The sequence below is a fragment of the Osmerus eperlanus genome, chromosome 9 (assembly GCF_963692335.1).
Source record: "Osmerus eperlanus chromosome 9, fOsmEpe2.1, whole genome shotgun sequence".
Classification (NCBI taxonomy): domain Eukaryota; kingdom Metazoa; phylum Chordata; class Actinopteri; order Osmeriformes; family Osmeridae; genus Osmerus; species Osmerus eperlanus.
Window position 1 is genome coordinate 13,549,908 of NC_085026.1, and position 25,798 is coordinate 13,575,705.

At 46.5% G+C, this 25,798-nt stretch overlaps 2 protein-coding genes across 5 annotated transcripts in view; one reads left to right on the forward strand and one right to left on the reverse strand.

The window, feature by feature from the left end:
- degs2 (delta(4)-desaturase, sphingolipid 2) lies at positions 1-5,645 on the forward strand. The gene is made up of 3 exons (XM_062469795.1): positions 1-157; positions 2,894-3,636; positions 4,469-5,645. Exons 1-3 carry the CDS (start codon positions 76-78, stop codon positions 4,610-4,612), a joined length of 969 nt encoding a protein of 322 aa, XP_062325779.1. The 5' UTR covers positions 1-75; the 3' UTR covers positions 4,613-5,645.
- evla (Enah/Vasp-like a) overlaps positions 5,629-25,798 on the reverse strand; it is a 22,000-nt gene continuing 1,830 nt past the window's right edge. Inside the window, exons 1-14 of one of the 4 annotated variants that reach the window (XM_062469790.1) lie at positions 25,654-25,792; positions 16,879-17,047; positions 16,513-16,693; positions 11,414-11,471; positions 10,838-10,902; positions 9,187-10,065; positions 8,674-8,951; positions 8,218-8,336; positions 8,059-8,086; positions 7,873-7,909; positions 7,689-7,749; positions 7,395-7,452; positions 7,212-7,269; positions 5,629-6,728 (exon numbers count right to left, since the gene is read on the reverse strand). In XM_062469790.1, coding sequence (XP_062325774.1) covers positions 6,691-6,728; positions 7,212-7,269; positions 7,395-7,452; positions 7,689-7,749; positions 7,873-7,909; positions 8,059-8,086; positions 8,218-8,336; positions 8,674-8,951; positions 9,187-10,065; positions 10,838-10,902; positions 11,414-11,471; positions 16,513-16,693; positions 16,879-17,047; positions 25,654-25,676 — 2,052 coding nt within the window. In that variant the 5' untranslated portion in view covers positions 25,677-25,792 and the 3' untranslated portion in view covers positions 5,629-6,690. Of the gene's footprint in view, positions 6,729-7,211; positions 7,270-7,394; positions 7,453-7,688; positions 7,750-7,872; positions 7,910-8,058; positions 8,087-8,217; positions 8,337-8,673; positions 8,952-9,186; positions 10,066-10,837; positions 10,903-11,413; positions 11,472-15,193; positions 15,643-16,512; positions 16,694-16,878; positions 17,048-25,653; positions 25,793-25,798 lie in introns of those variants that run through there. The other 3 variants (XM_062469791.1, XM_062469794.1, XM_062469792.1) reach the window with 3 other exon arrangements.

Below are 25,798 nucleotides of genomic sequence, written 5' to 3' on the forward strand. Positions count from 1 at the left end.
TGTGTAGTTAAGACAGTCACACACAGCCACTCAGCCAGCCGCCACCACCGCTCCTTCAGCACCACAGGTACCGACATGGGGAAGACAGGTGGACGGGAGGATTTTGAATGGGTTTACACCGACCAGCCCCACACCTCGAGGAGGAAGGAAATATTAGGTAAAGTAACTGACAAATCGACTGAAAAACCAAGTCGTATTTTTCTGTGGTGAAAGTGAAGATTTGTTGCCAGAATGTTTGAAAATGTTATCAAAGACACTAAATGGTTATATCCGGTTTTACCAGTTTGTATGTTGACGCTTGTCATGTCTACAGCAGGGTTAGCCTGTTGATACACGACACGTTTAGAAGTATATCTATTGAGTACAAAACATAGGCTCTTTTTTTTAGAAATTCTACCTTTGCCTGTTAAGCTGTGAACTGGAGTTGTGACAGGTGGGCTTAAGTCTGAATTCAGTTTGTGACAAGATAATTTAATATAGGGGTGATGAAACAAGATGGGGAATATTACAGCAGGTTTCACCCTTATGAGACCAGATTATGTAAAAACCTCAGATGACTGGGTGAACACCCCCACCTGTAAACCGAGTCAGTGCTGAGAGAGTTTCTCTGACATGTAGAACAATAGTGCTCAACAGGCTGATAGCAGGTGCAGTTGACAAGCCCTTAAGGCTGGCTTGGTAACTAGAAACATTCCCCTCTTCATAAACGCACATGTATACAATGGTATGACAGCCATCCACATTTTTTGACAGGTACAGGGAATTTAGCATTTGTTCAATCTCAACTTTAGCTGTAAACGGCAGATGTGTTTACTGTGTGTGATCAATGCCTGAAATCAACTTTTCCCTACAATGTATTATGAATGTACTCTATAGGGTGATTTTGTAAAGTGTTCTGCTAAATGTTTGCGTGTGAGCCTTTCCCACCAAATTCCACAACGTATTTCTTCTCTGATGTGAAAGAAGTTATGGGTTCCTTGACACCACAGCTTCTTTAATTATTAAGGCCATCTGTTTTTCTGATCTCTGGCCTGTGCCATCAAGACACTGTAGTTGTTTATTTAATGTGTTAGGGCCTAGAATCATATAATGAAATAAAATGACATCTGATATTACATTATGTAATCTGTAATTGCAATTCGATGGACTGTAGCATAACTTACTGTTTATCAAATTTGTTATCTTGAGGATGCTCTCTTATATGATGTTATCTATTGAGATGTCATTGTTGCTTGTATGTAACTCTGACACCGCAGGCCTGTTTAGAACAGGTGTAAGACTTTATGACATTAATGTAGGTCTCTAGCAGTTATTCCTCCCTGAGGGTGTGTAAAAGTCACAAAGCAGTAAAGGGTGTGTTTGCGTCAGAAGAGAGATGTGGTCAGCCATAGAGTTCTGTTCCATTTATGACCTCTGGTTACTAAGTAATCTCTCCTACTGATAAAGACAGTAAATGTGTGTCAGATCCATCCCACCGCTGTAAACGGTGGTCTGTGATGTCGTTCATCAATGGATTTCAAATTAATGTAAATGAATTACGTTGGGATGAGCTAGACAGATGAGTGTTTGCCATGTGTAAGGGATGCATTCTTAACAAACGATTATCCTTTGAAATAAAAAGATGATCTTGTAGTAGAACCGTATTTGCATGGGTCATAACATGCAAAACAGCTAAAAGCAGAGAAAGCGGTAAACGGTGGTCTGTGATGTCGTTCATCAATGGATTTCAAATTAATGTAAATGAATTACGTTGGGATGAGCTAGACAGATGAGTGTTTGCCATGTGTAAGGGATGCATTCTTAACAAACGATTATCCTTTGAAATAAAAAGATGATCTTGTAGTAGAACCGTATTTGCATGGGTCATAACATGCAAAACAGCTAAAAGCAGAGAAAGCCATCATTTACATGCAAGCAAGTGAACACCTATTTTCCTGCTCCTGATCATCCAGTGTTTGCATAAACATGTATCATCAGGAAAGCAAGGCAGAAGTTTGCTGTATTAGCCAAGTTGATGCAGTAGATTATTAAAGTTATAAAATAGTACAGCCATGGCCAAAAGTATTGGCAGTGACATAGTTTCTATTTTGCAAAGTTTGCTACTTTAGTTGTTGTGGTGTTGATTCACATTGTTTCTAGATTATTGTGCAGATTGATCAAATGCATTTTAAATCACAAAAAAACACTTTTCATTGTTTTTGGGCCCTGGCACAAAATGACCAGCTAACATACTTTCACTAATCACATCATCAGCACATGGGAAAGTGGGAACAAGAACTAGTCTCGTGAAATCACTATCATTCTGATTGGATTATAAGAGCAGACTGATTGCTATAAATGGGGGCTCTTTGTATATATTGAATTGTTTTGCCAATAAAAGCCTTTAAAACACATACAATTATTGTTTTCCAGTGAACAATAGAAATGTGATAAAATAATCTACAAAAACTGTCCAATACTTTTGGACATGGCTGTACAGGAACAAGTTATTTTTCGAAAAGAAATGCAGTTCCCATCAATAATAAAACTGCACCCTATGGAAAGAGCAGTTCTAAAGACATGGAGTAAATACAGTTGTGATGGTGATGCATGGTTGTGAAAGATTCCCTTGACAGTGCCTGTGTAATTTGTATGTGTGAACAAAACAACTTGAACAATAACATTATTTACCAGTGGTCTCTTCTCCGGGGCAAGACATTCAAATGTAGCCCTGTTTTGTTGTCTGTCTGTGTAATAAAGGCCTTAAATTCACCTGCCTGACATAATTTTATCCAATCCGTGCCATTAATGTGTTTTGGTTCAACATACTGGCCCCAAAGACATGAAATACAACCTATAATAGATAGATAACCATGGTTAACTAATATGTTTTTTCTGTGTCTATTTTCTTCAGCCAAGTATCCTGAGATCAAGTCCCTGATGGGTGCTGACCCCCAGCTGAAGTGGGTTGTGTCTGGCATGGTACTGACCCAGCTCCTGGCCTGTTACCTAATCCACGACCTGCCTTGGAAGTGGGTCTTCTTCTGGGCCTATGCATTTGGAGGCTGCATCAACCACTCCCTGACGCTGGCCATTCACGACATCTCCCACAACGTGGCCTTTGGAAACAAGCTGGCTCGTCTCAACCGCTGGTTTGCGATGTGGGCCAACCTGCCCATTGGCTTGCCTTACTCCGCCTCCTTCAAGAAGTACCACGTCGACCACCACCGCTACTTGGGAGGGGACGGGCTGGATGTGGACATCCCCACCTCTCTGGAGGGATGGTTTTTCTGCACCCCCCCCAGGAAACTTCTCTGGCTCTTCCTCCAGCCTTTTTTTTACGCCATACGCCCCCTAGTGGTCAACCCCAAACCCATCGGCCAGCTGGAGATTCTCAATGCTGCCGTCCAGTTATCTGCTGACCTCCTGCTTTACTACTTTTGGGGTGTAAAGCCCATCGTCTACCTCATCGCCGGGTCGATCTTGTGTATGGGATTGCATCCCATCTCAGGACATTTCATAGCAGAACATTATATGTTCCTGAAGGGCCATGAAACCTACTCGTACTATGGCGCTCTCAACTGCATCACCTTCAATGTTGGATACCACATGGAGCACCATGACTTCCCAAGCATACCCGGCAGCAAGCTGCCTCAGGTGAGCAGTACACACACACACACCAAGCTGCCTCAGGTGAGCAGTACACACACACACACACACCAAGCTGCCTCAGGTGAGCAGTACACACACACACACACACCAAGCTGCCTCAGGTGAGCAGTACACACACACACACACACCAAGCTGCCTCAGGTGAGCAGTACACACACACACACACACCAAGCTGCCTCAGGTGAGCAGTACACACACACACACACACCAAGCTGCCTCAGGTGAGCAGTACACACACACACACACACCAAGCTGCCTCAGGTGAGCAGTAGATACACACACACCATGCTGCCTTTGACAAGCACACTACCACACACGCAGCAAAAACATCCCCCTGCTCCCACCCATTCTGTCTGTTAACTTAAACCAATCCCTTCTCTAAGTGTCTTTACAGCACTGTTGGCAAACATCAAATATTGGTTTTAAGGAGCAAACTATGTAACTGATTAACTGTTGATGAGTAGCCACTCAAGAATGACAATTATAACTAACTCTACAACCATGACTGAGAGTTTAGCTCTGGTAGGGTGTGTTCCCGTCTGTCAATTGGGATGGAACAATGTTCACCTCTTAGGTAATATAATGTCACTGTTACAAAACAGTGACATTAACAGTAAACTTGGGCACCCATACCCAAGATAGCTGTATCCAGGAACATCACCCGTAGGGCTTGAATTTGAGAAATACCATCTCAAAAACACTCACGACAATCCCGCTGGAACACCTGTAGAGCTAGCGATGGCAAAAAAAAGAGGAGAGATTAGATTACGGTTATGGTGACCATGCTCTGAACCCCGTCCCTGCTTTGTGTCCCCAGGTGAAAAAGATTGCTGCTGAGTTCTATGACTTCCTGCCACAACACAGTTCCTGGACCAGGGTGTTGTGGGACTTTGTGTTTGATGACAGCATTGGCCCCTATGCAAGGATCAAGAGGGAGTACAAGCTTGTCAAAAAGGAGTAATTGCTATTACAACACAACCAACCCGGCATCCAATCTTTTCTATCAATGGAGATTGACACAGTGGAGCTTACAGCAGGCACAGTCAAGACTTCTCAAGCACAATAAATGGTCGATCTATCAAGTGTCTTAAATTAGGACCACTTGTGAATTGATTTAAATTATTTCGACCTGTTCCTAGATCAGTATTCTTTAATTATGAGGCCTAAGTTCAGGCCTAAGTCGCATGAAAGCTTCCTGTTTAGCCTGTTTGAGTCCATTTGATATAATGCTGTGTATAGCTTTCAAGACTGGCCTGCATTGTGACAGAGGTGATTAGAATCTGTAAGGAAGTGTTAGGTTAGTTGGGCCTGTTAGAACATGTTACTCTTATAGAAGTTACTCTTATTAAGGAGAAACAGACCAATACAATATACAAACACTCAGACAGTCCTAAACCAATCCTATCTAATTCTATACTACACGGAGTGTTAGAGCTCAGCGGTTAGAGCATTTGACCGCAGAGCTAGAGGTTAGGTGTGCTACATTAATATGTTACATTAAATTATATTTCCACTGAATGGTGCTGAGGTGAACTTGCAGTGAAACTCACTTGACAGTGAGCAGAGACAGTTCTTCAGTGAAGCTGCATTCTGGTTGAATCACAGTGGTGTCACTGCATCCGAGAGACAAACTGTTTGGATTTGAAGCACTGTAATTTGGTCTTTACAATGTACTGTAATCAATATTGGATGATAGTGTACTACATTTTGAGTTAGAATTGACTAACACTGAGATGGCATCAGAGAATATGTCTTTGTAAGAGATACATATTTTAAATTATTAATTATTATTGTTCAGTAAACATGTTTTTTTTGTTTTACAGAATAGCATGCCTGTACAAAGAGATTTAAAGATGAACAGAACACACCAGTCAATACTGTAGTCAGGTCTCTTAGTTTCTTGAATTAATTTACTTAGAGTTGTTGTTTTTTTCATCAGAACATCAGAGTGAACAGAAGGTCTCCTGCAAATAAACGTTTTCATCTTCACACAACCATTGATTTATTTAGTATTTCATTGTTGCAAAAGCAACGCTTTTTCAATATTTTCACATACAGTACCAAATTCAATTTCAATCTTTTAAATATAAAGGGAAATATCCACATAAACAAACCACTGGGGTAAACGTACCACCTTTTTTTAATAACCAATTCAAAACAAATTCAGATAGAGATTAGCGTCATGCATACTTGAGAGGTTCACAAAGAATAGAGTATAGAGAGCGACTATGTAGTTTAACAGCTAGACGGGGTCAGGTGGTCTGTGCACAGGTACGGCTCCATTTCATGAACTGTCCCCCCCCCATAGTTCCAGCGCTCGTGACATGGCTGCCAGGCAGATGGATAAAAGCTTTAAGATGTCCATTTGGGGTTAGTGGAAGCTGCAGGTCAGCTCATGGCCGCAGTGTGTTCATCATTATCGTACACCCAGGGTTCAGGAAATCAGACATAGAAAAAGGCTGATGGAAATGGTGTGCAAGTTTCTCTCCCTCAATAATATTCATGAGAATAAAGTAATCCACGGTCGTCATCGTCACAGTTGTTCTTTAAATAATAAAACGGTAAAAACTTAGAAAACCAAAATATTTTCTTTTAAGACTTAGAACGGATAGAGGATAGGTGAGTGCAACACCTGGGCTGACTGAGAGTCTTGATGCACAGAGAGGAACATACACCCAAACTCAGCACCAACGTCGCTCCCTCCTGCTGTCTATCAATCTATCCATCCATCTGTCCATCTGTCCATCCACACTGTACATCCTCCCTTCAGTTTATAATTCACTCCCTCGCTTCTCTTCTTCTTCCTTCTTTTGTCTTCCACCGCTCTCCTCTTCGAATGTCGGCACGGCATCTCTATGGCGTCGCGGTCAATGTTTACATACAGCGTCACAGAAATGTTGAGGCGACATTCCTCTTTTCAGCTCTGCCCCATCTGCTACCTTTGACCCTCATCCTACATCCTCCGCATGCTCCTCATCCATCACTTCCTCTCCTGCCCCTCCTCCTGCTCTCCACCTCTTCCTCCGTCGTTCAGAGAGATTATGTTGTGCTGATTCTACCGACTTCTTGTCTGATGGCTGCAAAGAAGAAGAGGAGACACAAAGATGGAAGCCTGTTCTTACATGGCACATCATGTAAAAGAGAATATCACAACATGGCACACACACTACATATGCTAAGATACATGGATATGACATTCTACCAAACATGGACACATTTAAGAAGATATATTGCTATATCATGGAATATGGATATACTTTGGTACAAAAGTATGTGCACTGTAAATTTAAGATCATGTTTGTGAGGACACTAGGCAAGGCAGACATAATGGGGAGGTGTTTGTGTTAGGAGGTCCTTGTCCTTCTCTGTGATCCCAGAGACAGATAACTACGAATAAGTAATAGGCTGGTTTGTAAGGTGCTGTAACCTTACGGCATCATTATGGGTAAACATCACTAGGATTCCATTGTCTACATCCATTGAGGTGTAGAACTAAGACAATAGGATCACCTTTAGATGTCGTATCAGATGAACCTTTAACGTTTTCGCTCTGTTCTTACCATTTATGATCTCATCCTTCACTTTATGCAATTCACGTACAACTTCATCCAAGATTTCCTGTTGCAAAAAAAAAAAAAAGTTTATAATTTTATGGGTTTGTGTTCAAGATTTGAGGTTCAACAAAGGTTACGATGATCTCCCCCATAAACACAGAGCTGGTGAAGAGAGATTCCAGTTCCTACCTGTTTCATCCTGTCAAACTCAGTGTCAGCTTCACTGGAGCTACCGACTGGCCTCACCCTGCAACACAGCAGCACAAAGGGAAGAGGAAGGGGGAGGGGGAGAGGAAGGGGGAAAGAGTCATCAGTGGATATAGGCCTGGATCTAACGGATGGATGGGTGGACAGCTGGTTTAGTTGGGCAGGTAGGGAGAAAAAAGAAAGAAAGATACACATACAGAGAGATAAAACAGACAGAGATACAAGACAGACAGAGAGACAGATAGATAGTTAGAAAATAGACAGGTTAGTACAGACCTTGAAACCAGAGAAGATTTGTCTGCAGAGTTAGATCTCTCCCATGGTTTCCTCACAGCATCTGAGAGAGAAGTGAGATGAAGAGAGAGAGAAAATGAGGTAGAAAAATAGACACAAAATTGTTTTTGTTGAACAATAAGACACAGAAAACATTTTTAATGTGTGCTTGTGCAGGAGACTGTACCTGTGGAATTCTGTGGTCCTCTGGCATTGTTGTCATCCTGTGTGAGTGTACGGTATGCAGTTAGTATGTCACACATGACTTTTATGCACGTAGGTCACTAGATGACCAATAAAGACTCCCGATTGTAATCTGTAACCCTTACAAGGATGTTTTTTTTTATTTTTAAGAAAAATATCTGAGGCTCACCTCATCAGGTTTCTCGGAAGCTTTCCGTCTAAATAACAAAATAAGACAGTTAGAGAAAACAAAGTAGCAAAACAACAGTATAAAGCGGATTATAGGATGATGAAGTCGATTACTGATGCTAGTTTTATTGTGTTATATTGTATGTCATGTGACTCTCACCTGCGTGCTAGCAGGGCGTTCATCTCCTGCATGAGCCCCTCACCCCCTCCTCCACTGCCACCACTTGAACGGTTGGCGTCGTTTTTGGCTGCGCCCGACCCTGGAGGACTACTCTCATCCTGACCACACACACCAGAACCAGAATTAAACAGCAGGCCAGGATCAGGAATCAGGTCTATGACCAGTAGACACAAGATGTGAGTTAGGAGCTTATGCGAGATTAATTGGCATCAGGACGGTGTAAGTGTCGTCTGAGTCCGCCATTTTTCCTACACCAGTTGTATTCATTAGCTATCCAAGAGAGAATTCGCAAAATCCCTGAGACATAGACTTCTGTGTTGCTGAGAGACAATTCATTCGAACTATAGTTAGACAGATAACAGAGAACTGAAATCCCTCCGAGAGAGTGATTAACCGCTGAGGGCTGGTGGTAGTAGGAAATTAAAGGCTTTTTACCCTCTGGACTTTCCGTAGCTTGGCTCCAGCCAGCGCTGCTGCTAGACCCGAGGGCTGCTGCTCCTTTCCAGGCCCCCCCGGCCCCCCCGGGCCCCCGCCAACTGGCAGAGGTGGAGGCATGGGTGGGGGCACTGTAACTGGGGGAGGGGGGCCCGGGGGTGGGGGTCCTGGTGGGGGAGGAGGGGCTGGTGGTCCAGCCATGGGAACCGGGGCAGGGGGGGCAACTGGGGGGGGCACAAACGGCAGAGAGGAAGGGTGGCCGGATGAAACTGGAGGACCTGGGGAAAGCAAAACAAGGCAAGACATGATTGGTTAATATCAGGGGATGACAAGTTCAGCAGGTTCATGATTCGCTCACGGTGTTAACATGGCACTTTTACCCATGTTAGCACGAGATGAGTTATCGAGACAGTCTCAACACTGTGGTAGAACTGGTTCCAGAGGTCGAGCGCGTGCATACACACACATACACACACACACACACTGATGCAGCCCCTCTGTGATCATACTTACTGCTGCTGGCCGGCATGGCCGGCTGAAAGACGGGGGAGGGGCTCTTCTTGGGTGACGCCTGAGGTTCAGACATGCCTTGGTACGATGGAGGTGAGGGGGAGGAGCCTGAGTAGAGGGGTGTGTTCTGATAGGCTGGCTGGGGGTGAAAGGTGGAAGGGTATTGGGGCTGGTGGGGGACAGGGGCAGGACCTGGGGCTGGCTGTCCTATCAGAGGTGGCAGGGAAACGGCCTCACAGTACTGGCTGAGCTGGTGCTGGGGAGGATAGTACTCCTCGGGCTGCCCATTGGAGTGGGGGTGGGAGTGATGATGAGGATGGGGTAGGGAGTGTTGATGGGAGAGCGAATGTTGGTAAGGGAGTGTGTGATGGTGGCTGGCTGTGTCCAGCGGATGGGCTTTGATGCGGCTGGTTAGAGGGGGCAGGGGGAGAGCCACCGGGAGGACGGACTGGGGGGGAGGGCCCTGTTTGACGGGCATGGCTCTCATGACTGGGGGAGAGGAGGCGGCGGAGGGCATGGCGGCGTACACGTGTGAGGAGGACCAGGTGCCGTGTTTGGGAGGAAGCATGGGCTCCTGGGCCTGGCTCTGGTGGCGGTGGGCAGTGGGGGGGGAGAGGGGGATCTGCCGGATCTGCCGGCCCTGGGGGGGGAGGGCAGGCTGGACGGGGGAGAAGGCGGAGGCCAGGGAGCTGGAGAGCTGGGAGGAGAGCTGCGCACCTGCGTCCTTCTCCTGGGACGAAGAGGAGGAGGAGGAGGAGGAGGGGGAGGAGGAGGCCACACGGACATAGGAGGGGGGGAGAGTACTAGCTCGATAGTGTCTGTACTCGGGGGGAGTGTCTGACTGGGGTGGGGAGGACACTTTATACTGCAGCGTGGAGACGACTAAAACCCCGCGAGAGATGGGGGGAGGCGGTGGAGGAGGACCAGCAGGAGGACACAAGCAGGCGGATGACAAAAGGAGGAGCAGGAGGGAGGGAGGGAGGGGGGGGGGAGGAGGAGGAGGAGGGGACGAATCGGAGCGCACGAGGACGAGGAGGAAAACGAGCAACGAACAAAGGAAAAAAAAAGAAAAGAGAAAAATGTGAGATGACAAATCAACCATCCAACTGAACAGAGATGGAAAATCGGACCTGGTAAATAATGAGAAGCAGAACTAAGAGAAGATCCGAGAACAGAAGCAGGATGCAACATGGCCGTCTGGTTGGAGCAGACAGCATGTTCCATCTCCTCCTCAGGAACACTGACACAGCAAGATGACAGGAGCAAGTTGCTAGTGAGTGTATGCATGGAGGAGCTGTGTGTGTGTTTGTGTAGGAGTGTGTGTGTCTGTGTGTGGGGGGATTGTGTATGTGTGTGTGTTGGAGGAACAGGTTGCTAGGGGCTACAGTGGCATTTTTTGGTTGCCAGCTGTGCACCACTGAGATTGGCTTTTGTGGACTTTGACTATTTCTGTTGACACTGAGAATGTGTTACCTGGAGCTAAATTGATAACTCTGCTTAAGCACTCTAGTTAAGCAAACAGTCTGTTGTCTGATTGTTATTGACACATGACAGTGTATGTATTGACAGAGTCGTTTGTGTGTGGGGGTTTATGTGTATGTGTGCAAAAGTGTGTGTGTGTTTGTGTGTGTGTTTGTGTGTGTGTGTGCCTCACCTGAACCTGAGGTCCGTCTCTCCCTCTCCTTGTGCGCCTGCATCTGATGTTGCTCCATCATCTGCCTGCAGACACAGAAAATACACATCAACATTCTGTATTCATTATTGTATAAACTCGATATCATAAAGAGCAGACACTGGATACTTTATTTTACTGAAAAAATATGCATACTGCATAATTTATCAAAATAGTGTAGAGGATGTGTTAGTGTTGTGTATGTGCCTTAGTTACTTAATCACATAGGGTGTGTAGTACCTCTTTTGGCCACTAGAGACAACCTAGCCAATGTTATCAAATCACAATTCCTCAGAAATCCTTTTTCCAGGCCTACTATATAATAGTATTTTACGCTCAGTTTTGGAAAGTTTGTGTCATCATCAGGATGCTTCTTAGCCTTTTTCAATAAGTTATTTATCAATCAAATGCTGTCTATGAGATGCGATGGTACAAGATAAGCGTCTGATGTCATCTCTGGTGTTTTCCAGAGTATTCCCTGTAATGTGTGAGGTCTAAATGTAGTGTGTCTGTGTGTTGCGGGTGTCAGGATGGCGATGGTGGAGAGGGTCACCTGACCTTCTCTGGCTGTCGGGGTCATCGACGGAGGGGCCATTCTGCCGGGAGACAGCTGGACCTGGGAGGAAGAAAGGAAGATCACAGATGCAGAGAAGATGAAACTCAGTAACTCAACTCAGACTTAGAACAGCCTAGAACAATTGCCTCATAAGAGCAGGCTGTAGAAGGAGCCACAGTGACCAAAACACACAAGACAACTATTCCTAGACATCATCGTAGAAAGTATGTACAGTAGCAATGATAACAGATAGACAACCCAGATACACGGCCAAACACTACATCAAACTCGATGTAAGAAAATCTCAGCAAACCTGTAAGTAAACAATGAATTTAAGCAAATGTGTGATTGTGATGCAGGAACTGGCTTGTTAGTGTTGGGCCGTGATAGTCTGTGATTCTAACCCGTACAACTGTGAGGAGGCATCTAGGGTGAAACCCTGTCCTGAACATCAGACTGCTGCACATGACACAGCAGCTAGAGAGGGAGGGAGGAAGGGAGGGGGGAGGAGAGACCAGGCGAGGACAGAGAGAGACCCGGTAGGGATAGAGAGGGGAGAGACTAGGGAGAGTAACCAGGTAGGGAGAGAGAGACCAGGTAGGGATAGAGAGGGGAGAGACTAGGGAAATAGAGAGACCCTGTAGGGATAGAGAGGGGAGAGACTAGGGAGAGAGAGAGACCAGGTAGGGATAGAGAGGGGAGAGACTAGGGAGAGAGAGATACCAGGTAGGGATAGAGAGGGGAGAGACTAGGGAGAGAGAGAGACCAGGTAGGGATAGAGAGGGGAGAGACTAGGGAGAGAGAGAGACCAGGTAGGGATAGAGAGGGGAGAGACTAGGGAGAGAGAGAGACCAGGTAGGGATAGAGAGGGCAGAGACTAGGGAGAGAAAGAGACCAGGTAGGGATATAAGAAAGCGGGAATGAGAGAAAGAGATATACTGTCGAGAGACCTCTTATATGGGAGGGAGTCTGTTGGAGCGGTGAGGGAATCGGGCTAGTAATCCGAAGGTTGCCAGTTCGATTCCCGGTCATGCCAACTGACGTTGTGTCCTTGGGCAAGGCACTTCACCCTACTTGCCTCGGGGGAATGTCCCTGTACTTACTGTAAGTCGCTCTGGATAAGAGCGTCTGCTAAATGACTAAATGTAAATGTAAATGTATATATACCTCCCCTCCAGTCTGACTGACAGGCTGGTATAACTTGATGTCAGGTCAGACGGTATGTGTGCCGGCTGACATGGGGCCCCTCCCCCCCTCCTTCCCCACTTGATATGTTGCTCTTTCCCCTGCTGACAACCCACCTCACAGCATCCCACACAGCATCATATGTCAGTTCCTGCTGCTTTCCCGCTCTCAGTCCCTTCTTCTCTCTCTCCTTCCCTCTCTCTCTTCTTCCCGCCATCTCTCCTCTCTCTCTCTCCTTCCCTCCTTCCCTCTCTCCTTCTCTGACTCTCTTCTTCTTACTCTAACCCTTTCCCTCCCTCTCTTTCCCTCCCTCCCTCCCTCCCTCCATCGCCCTCTCTCTCTCCTTCCTTCCCTCCCTCCTCTGGCATTTCCCTCCTTTATCCCCCTCTTTCAGTCAGATTCTCTCCAGTGAAGCTGTCTGTTGGTCTTGTCAGCAGGCATGGCTGCAGGCCTGTGTGACAGCTTCCTCTGACATCACTGAGACTATCATAGCTCATCTGACATAAGGAGTCCCTGTGTGGTAGTTGGAGCAGAACTGTGTCTGATACACAGTCTTCCCTACTGTCATCACCCACAGCCCCCTAGAGCCCCACCTAAGCCCTGGCTAACTGCCCCAGGTTAAATGCCTCAACTAACAGCCCTGGCTAACTGCCCCAGGCTAAAAGTCTCCAAATAACAGCCCTGGCTAACTGCCCCAGGTTAAATGCCCCAACTAACAGCCCTGGCTAACTGCCCCAGGTTAAATTCCCCAACTAACAGCCCTGGCTAACTGCCCCAGGCTAAAAGTCCCCAATTAACAGCCCTGGCTAACTGCCCCAGGCTAACACCTACAGTAGCAGGGGAAGAGGCTCTATTCTGAGGCAGCTATTAAAAGGGACACCACTGGGTTATCACATGTCCTGAATAGCCCCCAATAAGATCAGTGTCTGTTGCCAGGCTGTGACTCTGAAGTATTAGTTCCTCTGGGTGTGTTTGGTGAGGGGGAGGAGGGAGGGGGGGGGGGCATATTTACATACATGGATACTGATGTTTACAGTAACTTCACTTCAGCTGGGCCAGTGTTAACAGCAGGGCTGACACATAATAATTTGCTCCCACATCAAGTAATTATCAGGCTCGCCACTTTGCTGACATGTTTTTCTCGTTTCATCCTTCATCCACGTGATCTGATATGCTCAGAAATAATGACTCAGGCAGTTTCTGCGTTAACTGTGTTTTGATCATTACACAACCTGCATAGCTGCTGAAGATACGGCAGCACTGAACTTTCATGCTCCTTCGTGAGAAACCTAATCCCATGTACATGCAGAGCCTCGGCCCTCTCCACTGAGCTGTTTCATAAAAGAAGAAGTATAATATTGCATCATCAAACAAAGGCAATATCACTTCCTCCCATTAATAAATAACTGTGTGTAGTGTATCTGTGTTTGCATTTATGTTTGTGTGTGTGTGTGCGCATGTTGTGTGGGTGTGTTGTTTATGTGTGTTCCACCCCTCTGCAGTGGACTTCAGACAGAGTGGAGTCGTTGTTCTCCTGGCCGGCAGGGCTGAGACTGCAGCAGCCTTGGGACACTTTCTCCCTGACGCTCCTCTGAACCGCCCTTGTTAACACATGATAATCATCTCCTCCACTCGCTGGGCTGAGAGATTATTTTAGCACTCGTCTAGCGAAAGCATACACAGTGTTCTCTGACACAGCATAGCTAAAGCATACACAGTGTTCTCTGACACAGCATAGCTAAAGCATACACAGTGTTCTCTGACACAGCATAGCTAAAGCCGCTGGAAGAACTGTTAAAACAACACTGCGCCGAAATTCAATTGATAACACAGCCACTGCCTTTTGTCAGCCTTAAATAAACCTGAAGAGTTCTATTCAAGCTAATCTTAACCAATTTTAACTGCAAGCCAACCACATGTTAATCTTTTACTCACCTCCTATCAAATACTTCCTGTATGAACCACCATGCATGAACCACACCCTGATTCACTTCACCACACCCTGATTCACTTCACCACACACACAGTCTACAGACAATTATTTTCCTTTAAGAGTCTTTGTGTGTGTGTGTGTGTGTGTGTATGTATGCATGTCTGTGTGTGTGTGTGTGTTTAAGCGGGAATGAGACAATTAGCTGAGAGCCTGATGCTCTGAGCTAACATCTGGGGTCCTGGCTGTTGCCATGGCGAGGTGGAGTGGAGGAGGAGGAGGGAAAGAGAGCAGACATGATCGGACCTGTAGACGGGCTGATCCCCAGACGCACTAACACACCTGCTCTACGGGACACACAAATACACACATAAACACTGAGATGAGATGGCGATTACCTCATTTCCAAACATTAGTTACAACTGATCGTCACCCAGTCCAGTCAGGCAATACCGCCCAACCAGCCTCTATCGGAGATGCTAAGAGCACAGCCGACACACCAGGAGTTTCCGTAGCAACACCATCACAAGACCTCCCTCCTCCTCCAGCATTGTGCTGCTGTTGGGTCATCCATTTGTTTGAGAATACACAGACTGTGATGTGACCTATTGCATGGACTGCTGGGGCACAGAGCACACACCAGGCACACGGAGTGACCAGTACTTACTGAGGCTGATCCGAGCAGAGGAGACCCTCCTCAGAGTGCGTGGTGACATCTGTGGAGTCAACAACTGTGGCGTCAACATGTTTACAGACTCTCTTCGCTTTGGAAGTCTTCAACCACAGTTCCCTACTGTTCCTATCTACACTGTCGCTCCCAGCCAGGAAACGGAGTCTTGTCTGCACTGCGGTTGCAGGCCTGGGAACGAACGTACTGCACGCAAACTTCTGGACAGGTAGTTGGCCGGGCTACTATGCGCCAGAGTTGAGGCTTGATGAGTCAGCAGAGGAGCCCAGCAGGTAGGTATGTGTGTAACAGAGAGCTCCTGCCTTCCGTAGACACAGGCACCACTGGAGTGCGTGAGGAGGCCCATGTCTCGCCTCTGATGTTCCCAAATAGAGGAGCAGCGCCATGTGAGATGGGACTGCGGCGTTCTGGGACACTTTGGCTCTGTGGGTATTTTAGCCAGGCCGGGTCCACCAATGGGAATGCACGTATGAAAAGGAATGGGCTGGAATGGGGTTGTCACCGGACCTCCTCCTGTCCCCCCACCCATCCCAACCCCCCTATGGCTTATAAGTAGCATCAGACAGTAACCAGAGAGGCCAAGCTGTTGAGCAAGAGAAGATGAAGGGTCGTAAGTCAGCCAGCCAGAGCCTGACAAAATTGATGTAGGTAGAATGGAAGCTGTCACAGACACACCTGAGAGCGATGTATCTGTTTTACAGCCTCTGCCAGCCCAGTCTGTTTGGTTTGTATGTCGACAACTACCAGTGACCCAGGGAGATTCTCCATGCTGTAGTCTTATGCCCTGCAGCATCCAGACCACCAGAGGGAACTAGAGAACCCTGAGACCAAATACTCAACACACACACCATTGCAGATTCTGCAACCATACAGAAATCCACACAATCAAGAAAAACCTGACTGGTGAAACAAGCACGTGAGATCATTTGTTTGGATCCATTAGAAATTCTTCCTTTAACCCAAAAACTCAAACTCAAGCTCAGGCTGGAGCTACTGTAAACCAATTTCACCAAGTCTATTAGAATCCCACAGCACCCTAACAATCCTCTCGCAGCTATCGAGTTGGATCGATAAGAGATGGCCAAATTAACCCATTAACCGTTATCAATGGATAATTAGCTACCATGTGGTTTCCCCAGAACTAGAGTGCCTTCACTTTGATTGGAAACCAACTGATTGATTCTTACCTTGTCTGATACCCTGTTTACCCGTATGCAGCATTAAAACAAAATACAACACAAGAATGCCCCAACAACTATTTACATGTAAAAAAATTCTTTTAAAATCAGCCAGCTCACCTGTGGCGTCAGGAGAGCTCAGGACGTTGAGAGCGAACAGCATGGCGTTGGAGAAGGTGGAGGCCTCCTCCTTGCTGGCGAAGTTGAGGCCATAGACCTGGCGGGCGTCACGCCACTGGTGGAAGGTGGGCGTGGCCTGGTTGTACTTCAGACCCTTCACGATGGAGTAGTTGATCACCACCTGCCGAAGAAACCATGTCACTGGCCAATCCCCAGCCTCATGTACTTTTTGTTGGACCAATGGCACAAAGGGAAACGCCTATGTGACTGAGTGTGAGTGGTTTTAGAATGGATCAGGCTCATGATTCATTCCATCCACATGGAATTGTGGAGGTGTGTTACAGGTGAGTGCGTGGAGCTCCGTACCTGCTGGTCCTGCAGCTTGACCCCCACCACTCTGAAGGTGTTGTTGGCCGTGTTGTGGTAGATGTTGATTCTGCTGAAGCCCTGCTGGCCAGGCTTGATGGGCACCCACTTCTTACTGGCGTCATCGTACACCATGACGGACGCCCGTGCCTGGCAGATACTCTGCTCACTGGGAAGGAGAGAACACACAGGGTCAGATGTCAGAGGTCAGGGGTCAAGCATTCGTGGTCTGTTGGACATGTAGTTGGTTGGTTGGGGGTTCAAGGTCAATACAGGGTGTGGCAATTTTTATGAACGTTGAAATTTCTCAATGCATAAGGATGTGATGCTACATTAGAAAGTACATAAATAAAATAAATAAAAAAGTGTCTGTATCTGATTAATGAGTGGGCGTAGAAGCTATTTGAGCCACACGTTTCAAAGGTTCCTAGTTGGTATCTGACATGTTGTGGTGCTGTGAGGATAGGGAGGGGTGTCTAAATATGCTCCCTATCCACAACCTCTAAACCGAGGAAATGCCTTGCTCCTTTCTGCTCTTTTTGATGCCTCATAATTGCATATTTCAGAGACGTTAGAGGGCAGGGCGGGATGGTGTGGGTATGTTTGTGTATATGTTGGTAATCTATGATAATGACATGGTGAGGTAAAACAGATAATCACCCAGCTGAGGGAAAAAAAACGATTTTACAACCACACACTTTTGGGATGGGTCACAGGACACAACCCGTCACAAAGCAACAATTTATGGTTACAAAGCAAGGTAAAACCATGACACCGTATTAGGTCAAAACCAGTAGCGTTTACCAAAGACCTGGTAAGAACTGAGAGGGTTGACCTTATCCCTCAGATAGGAGAGGAAAGGAGAAGAGAGAAGAGGAGAGGAGAAGAGAGAGGAGGAGAGGAGAGATCATTTAAATCAGAAACAGATCTCCCATTCAAAAATGTCGAAACACTGCTTCCATCACACAGTGTGCCGTATCGGAGACCCTTAGGGCTACACTAACATTCAAATGCCAACATGTGACTATTCAATCCTCCTCATCCCCCTCTGCCCTCTGCCCTCCCTCCTCCCCCTCCTCCCTCCTTCATACTCCTCCTTCATCCCCCTAACCTCTATTCCTCCATCATATTCCTCATTCCCCTCATCCCACTCTCTTCATTTTCCTTCTGCTCCTCCTCCTTTTCCATCCTCCCCACCCTGTTTCTCTTGTATTTTCTTGCACCCCATGTTTCTCAGCAGAACACTGCCACCATCAGACAGAACCAAACTACAGTTAATAGTTGTTGGGAATATCATTTGACACACACATACACACACACACACACACATAGATCAACAGCTCTTCTTACAAAAACAAGCCCTATTTCTGGAGTGCGTGTTGGGGGAGAGAGAGGACTGACTGACCATCTGCCTGATTCTGGGGTTTTACGGTCTCTCTTCATTGGTCTCTATTTCCTCCAAAACTCTCCCTTTCTGTCTACTCCACCTTCCTCATTTCCTCTCTATACCTTCCCCCCCTCCTTTTCTGCCTCTTTTTTTGCCATGTATCCTGATGTTACTCAATCACTGCATAACAGACATAACCCATTAGACCTAAACTTGGACTACTTAAATATAGATTGCAGTGCTGCAATCTGCCTCACAGCTCACATACACCTCTCTCTTACTCTATTTCGTTATTTTTCTCTCTCTCTGTCTCTCTGTGATTTCATCCTTCTCTCCCCTCTCTCTTCATCCCCCTTCACTCTTTGCTATCCACGGCCAACACTACATAAAAAAGAAGTGAATGCAACCAAATTACACTGCCATATGTTTCTAGAAGTAGAGCGTGTATTTCTTGGATATGACAGTGGCTAATACACATGTAAGGGTTGAGCTAGCCATCTGTGTGGATGTTTCTAGTTGGTTTGCTCCACTGACCACCACTTAAGACCCATGAGACACAAATGAACCCACAGCAAAACTCCCAACGTTCGTAGCTGCAGATGGTTCTCTGCTCAACCACAGCTTTAGTATCGTGTCCCTTTCAATATCATATTTATTTCTCAAAAAATAGACGTCTCCAAAATTAAGCATCACCAGATGAATTAATAATCCCCTTAAGCACTTAGGTTAAACCTTAAAATCTGAGTCAGTTGGGTGATCTGGTCAGAGTGTGACAGTTGCAAAAGAAACGACCACTCTTCACCCAGAGCAGAGCTGGCCAGCCCTGCTACTGAAAGGCAACCCTCCAGTAGAGTACACCCTAATCCTGTTCCTGGAGATCTACCTTCCTGTAGGTTTTTACTCCAAACCTGTTCCTGGAGATCTACCCTCCTATAGGTTTTCACACCAAACCCAGTTGTTACAAATATAGTTCAGCTTGTCAGCTTGTCAACCTGTTCAATTTTATAATCAGGTGCACTGGCATGAGAACCTACAAAACAGTAGTACTCTAGGAACAGGGTTGGGCAGTCCTCATATAAAGACTCACTGCTTTGGAAAGACTTGACAGCAGGGCTCTCCTTGTCTATGACTTTAAATGTTATTAGGTGCTAGTTCTACATTTGCAGCTTCTATTATGAGAATGCAGAGGCTGAGATAATGCTACTTTAGACAGCTAATGCTAGCTGTCCTTACACTAACAAGTGCTTATGCTACTTGGGCTAAACTTAGCTGAGGTAATGCTGGAGAGGAGAGGGTAGTGAGAGAAATATGTGAGAGATGAAAAGATGGAGGAGAAAGGTATAGAGATGAGGGAGGGGAGAGGAGCGATGGAGGCTTCTGCTACACTGAGTGCTTAAGCATGTCAAATAAGCCTCATGGGCGAGATGTAGAAAGGAGGCCTCCAGCCTTTTGAATTATAAGCAAGGTTCTGGTGTTCAACATGAACACACACACACACACACCCCTCCACAGACACACACCCTTTCAACCCTGCACTGTTACATGATGTGTGTGTGTGTGTTTCCCTCCCAGGTCAGTCACTCCATTAGCTGAGTGCTTTCTGATGCTGGGAGAGGGAGGCCCGCTGGATTGACCACCCCCCGCAACCATAACGTGCGTGTTTTGTGTGTGATTGTGAAGAGAGAGACAGGGAAGGTAAAACCATATCTAAAATCCAGTTCAGTATTGATACAGAACAAGTTAGAATGTCAGCCTTTACTGTGCTCAAAAAACACCCGGGAACGTGTCGGTGTTTCCATGGTAACCAGTCAGGCCAGACTCTATAGAGCTAGTGTTGCCACGGTGACTGTTTACTACTGCTAGCTCAATGAATTTCAAGTTCAAGTTGACCTCACAATAGTTCTAATTTTATGTTGTAATACGACTCTTGTGGCCTGCCTAACCACCCTAGCTGAACTCCGGATCAACAGTCAAAAATGTATCTGTATGATTCCATAACAAACCAAGCCCAAAAACATGCTGGTGTGGTGGGTATGTATTCATTGTATAACCCAACCAAAAACAGCGCCTCCGGCTATTCTTAGCACAGGCCCAGATTAGAAAACTCAGAGAGATGTAAATGATACATTTTGGTGAGAGAGCAGATAAGAAAGAGGTGGAGGAGGAGGTCGAGAGAGTCCTCTGTCATTAGGGCACGTGCAGGCAGACAGCAAGAGAGAACAGGGGGGTGAGGAGAGGGAAACGAGGAACATGAGAAAAGAGGAGGAGGAAGAAGAGGACTGATATAAGGGAGAGGTGGAAGGAGGCCTCTGTTATTAGAGAGTAAGTCTACGGCAGGAAGAAGAGGAGGAGACTAGTGGATTATACCCTGTGGAGTTTCTCATTTTGCAAGACTAGTCATTTTAGGGAAGGACCATAACCACACTAGAGCGTCTGTGTGTGTGTGTGTGTGTGTGTGTGTGTGTGTGTGTGTTCTAAGAAGGATTACAGAGGCCTATGAGGCAGTCAGATCATTACCTCACCACAGTCTTAAATTTTTAATTAACCAGCTTTGCCTCCCTTACAGGCTGCTAATCTCGAACACAGAGAAAGTACAGCTGGAGAAGACACACGTGTGTGTGTGGACGGGTGCGTTCACAGCCATTGGTGTGTGTAGGTGACAGGCGTGCGTATAGATAGCCCACTTACATACCTGCAAGAATACAGTATGGCCTTGAATAACAAGGATTTAGAACGGACAACTGTCTTAAAAGGATAGAGGTAAATCCATCATCTCTCACACTAATGCATTTGTCTGCAGTAATACAATATGATCCATTTTACTAAGCTTCAACCATCTACCATCCCCCAGAAACACTTAACCCATCTAACAGTAGAGTAGCTAAGAGTAGAGTAGAGTATAATGTAGCAGTGCCATCCAAACACTACCATGAACCCTGAAGCTGCTGAACAGCTCAGCTCCTGGTGCTCTCCGCAGGATTTATGTGCTCGTGTTCTTAGTTAAATGACCCTACGAATCTACTGCCAAAGTGGTCATTGGGTTTTTTTATTTTATGTGGTACATAACAGACCTGGGTCAATGACACTAAATGTATTCGAAAAACAACTGAGAATTTAAGTGAGTTTGCCTAACAGTTGAAACTTCTGGGTCATTGTGGTTTAACTGCCCTGGCTGAGAAAAAGAAGGTAAAACCCAGGTATTTACAAGAGTATTTAAGGTTTTAAGATCTTCTGTTGACAATCTATAGAGCTCAGTCTTCCAACTGGCACCTGAGCAGATTCTCTTCAGACACAGTAAAACACCATCTCTGGTTTAAAGCTTGGCTATTTGCAGCCTTATTCATCCTGCCATATAACTTCTAATATGCAGAATTCAGCATGGGCGGTGAACATCGTCACAACGAGCAACACAGCCAGCGCAACACAGGGGAACATCTCTGCATCCTATGGCCTCCATCTAGGAAATGCAAACCTTCTCCCTCATCTCATCATCCTTCCATCCCTCCATCCCTCCATCCTTCCTTCCATCCCTCCATCCTTCCTTCCATTCCTCCATCCCTCCATCCTTCCTTCCATCCCTCCATCCTTCCTTCCATTCCTCCATCCCTCCATCCTTCCTTCCATCCCTCCATCCTTCCTTCCATTCCTCCATCCCTCCATCCTTCCTTCCATTCCTCCATTCCTCCATCCTTCCATTCCTCCATCCCTCCATCCTTCCATTCCTCCATCCCTCCATCCTTCCTTCCATCCCTCCATTCCTCCATCCTTCCTTCCATCCATCCATCCCTCCATCTCTTCGCAGGGACAGAGTGAGGCAGGCTACTGGAGCGGAAGGCTGGCTGTAGCCTGGAGCGACGCGCTCTTCTATGGTGTGAATTAAACATGGCTCCTCACAGAGCACTTCTATTCAGAGGTACAGAAACACAACCATTCTAGGACGGCCGGAACAAACATGTTCGCTCTGGCGCCCACAAACAAGTCCCCTCTCCTCAGTATCCTGTGCTGCAAGCTGGAGATTTGACTTGCAGTCACATAACCACGACAGTGACCAAGAACAAGTAGGAACCTGACTTGTTAAACTGCTATATGAGAGATGGTGGCCATTCCTGCAATTTGAAAGCTACTTTTCAGGACTCTCTCAGGGGATGGTTTTGCGGTAGGCTGTGAGTTACTGCCAACACTGCAATTATTTGGTTGAAAAAGGAAAGAAAAAGCTTTTCTACAGCATCAGCGTGTGAAACAACACAATATCCTTGTACTGCCTGAACATTTGGCCAACAGATGAGATCAGATTATTAGAGCCGCTAACATGCAGCACAGAGGGATTTGCCCTGCATTATCTTAAGCTAACATGAGCACTCCGCCACTCAGCACCCTGGCGAGCTAGCACATGCCAACTGGACACACAGCGCTCAGAAGGCCGAGGGGGATAGATAGGCGGAGGTAGAAATTCCTCAGAAACATCATATCAGAGCGCTAGAAGTGGAGCTACTAAACATAGACATGGTGTTACCATGAAATACTAGTGCCTTGTATTTACCATCTACCTAAGTACCTTTTTGATTAGAGCAGGTGGGTCCAGTGGTTCAGATTTTTCTAGTCCTTCTCTGGTGAACACAACCCGTACAATGAAACACAACCACTGACCATGGAGTAAACATTGAGACTGGTAATGCTAAGGTAGCATCACTACTAACCTGTCAGCTATGTGACTGTAGAAGAGTCCGGAATCACTGACGCTTTGAGACAGGTAGACCCTCACAGCTTGGAAGTGCTGCATGTCCATTTTCATGAGGAACAGTTTAGAAGAGTATCCTGGGGTGGGTCTGTAGCTGCGCTCCTGCTGGTCTCAAACACTACAGCTTAGCATTCAACAGCAGCCTACCTCAACTGCAGCTTTACAAATATGACACCAGATGGGTTCAAAAAGAACCACATACTGGAGATCAAAATGCTTTTAAAAGTGAAAGATTTCCTTAAGTAAATACGATGTGTCTCTAGTATTGTCAAGGCTGGTGAAGTAGAGAGTGGTCCCAGTTGTCCTGACGACCAGACAGATTCATCTACGACCGGCACAGATGAAGTTATTGACTTGTCTGATAGATGGTCTGATACGAGAGGTGATCATATTACTGGTCTGTGTGTGTGTCCATCACAGCTGGGTGGGGGGTTGGGCTAGGTTTAGGAAATGAGGTAATCCCCCCCCCCCCCCCCCCCCCCCCCCCCATAGTGAACGGTCGGACACAACAGCATCAGGACCTGACACACACACACAAACACTCACACCAACTGATCTGCTGGTCTAGTAAACCTCATCCAGTGCTGGGATGGCCCACTAACACACCACACGTTCTACCCAGCCAGCAGTTGCCATGGCCACCCAGCATGCTAGGTTTGTTTCGCATTGATTTGGATGACCATGCCCTAAAGGCAGGGCGCAAGAGCCATAAACACACATAGACATAGATAAAAAACACACACACACACACACTGGACAGGGAAATGGGGAGTAGGGCAAATATGACTGTGATCTGGTGTACTAAGGTCTGTCTGAACAAGGTTATTCTGTCATACACGTGATGGATTGGTCTCTCACACAGGGGGGTACTTATCCAACAACTGATGTCTCACAGAAAACACAAAGAAATACACACAGACTCCCTTGTGTTTCGAATCTTAACGTGACAAATGTGAGCAGTATTTCGGGTAGTTGTGTAAGCTTGAGGAGACTTCGCACAGCTCTGTTTAGACAGACCTAAAAGTCCCCAACACTGAGGTTTGTTGTGAACAGTAGGAGTTCTCTAATCTGCCATCCTGACTGTGGTCAGCCTGACACAGTCCGGGTCATGAGGGGTGAGGAGGACTGAGGGTAGCATCTCTAGCTGGACGTTCAAATTGGTTAAATGACTCCCTCTGGTCTCCTTGGAATGGACGGAGCTTAGAGGACACTCGTCCGGTCCGGTGTCATTCCTCGTTAGCGTCCGCCTGTCGGTCTCTGCAGAGAGCTGCCTCGGCCCAGTGGGACAGCAGGAATGACCCACACCCACTCAGACCCAGACCCAGACAGACCCAAATAGCTCAGTGTGACATTCAGGTTCAGGCCAAGGCTTTCTCCCCTGCCCTGTAGCTTTGCACACTGGTGGGGGATCCAGTGGAACATTTACAGTATGCGGAACACGCTACGGAGGGATTCTAGAGTGTTTGAAGTCACCACAGAGAGTGGAGGAGGAGTCTATAGGTCTATATGACTAGCACCCCTCCCCCCTCCTCAGCTCTGGTCCCTGCCTATTGGTCACTAATCCTTATCCTTAAAGGGAAAGACATCCGTCAGGAGATGTTTGTGTGTGTGTGTGTTCAGAAGAACAGTCCCATTAGGGAGTTGGGCTGACAGAATGTATCTGTGTGATGTCAGAGGGTCAGCTGCAAGGAGAGAAGGATCACAGAGAGGAGAGCAGCAAAGGAGAGAGTCGAGGACGTTGAGGAAAGCTGAGAAGCAGAAGAATCTCCACATCTCCAAGGTGACTGTCTGCGAAGGCTTCTGCAGAGAGACTTCAAAGCTTTGACTTCTTCAGGGAGCTTGCTTCCTCACAGAGGGACATTATTTTACATATCTTTCTTGGCTCAGCGTTTACCTCAGTGACCACATAGTTGTAATGGCCGAAGTCTCGATTTATAGTGACACTGTGTATCAGCTGTACAGTTGTATTTATGCCATGTCATCAGACCAAGCCCTATGATCTGATCCACATCTGTATTTGAGCTGCAGCAAATCACCATGTTCAGCCTTTAATCCCCAGGACATATTATCTGGACACCCATCCTTCCGCCTAGGGCATTCCCACTACTGTACCACTCAAATATTAGTATAGCCACACACACACATACCCACACACACACGCAGACCAGTATGATATGGGAACAATCCCTCTCCCACAACCAAACAGCACCAGATACACACACTACACACAAACTACACGCACGCACACACAGAAAACTCATCTCTTAGAAGACAGAGGAGATTTTACCAATCATTCCTTAGTGGTGTAACAGCTGTCTAAAGTCACACAGCTTTGAAAGATGGTCCGAGTGAGGAAGAGAGAGAGAGACAGAGAGAGATTGCTACCATGTTTGTGATGGCACAACTGAAGACAAAGGGACTCTGGTTTGCTATGAGGCTAGAAGAACCACACAACCACAAGTTTCTTAGGACCTTTGTTCACGTCCTAAACAAACAGGCAGATTAAAGAGCTCACACTAAAAACAACACAGAACAAATTCCTGTCCTGCTCCTCTCCCAGGCTACACACACACACACACACACGCACACACATGGCTCAGAAAGAGAAGAGCCCTGAAGAACAGACAGAGTAGGAGAACACCTTCCTTACCCGAAGTCATCAAAGGAATACATTTCTGACTCTGGCAGATGGCTGCAGTGGAGGTCAACTTGGAGCGGGGTCCTTCAGGATAAGGTGTGAAGGGAATAAGGATTAGGTGTCAAAGTAAGCGGCAGAGATTGAAGATCAGTGTAGC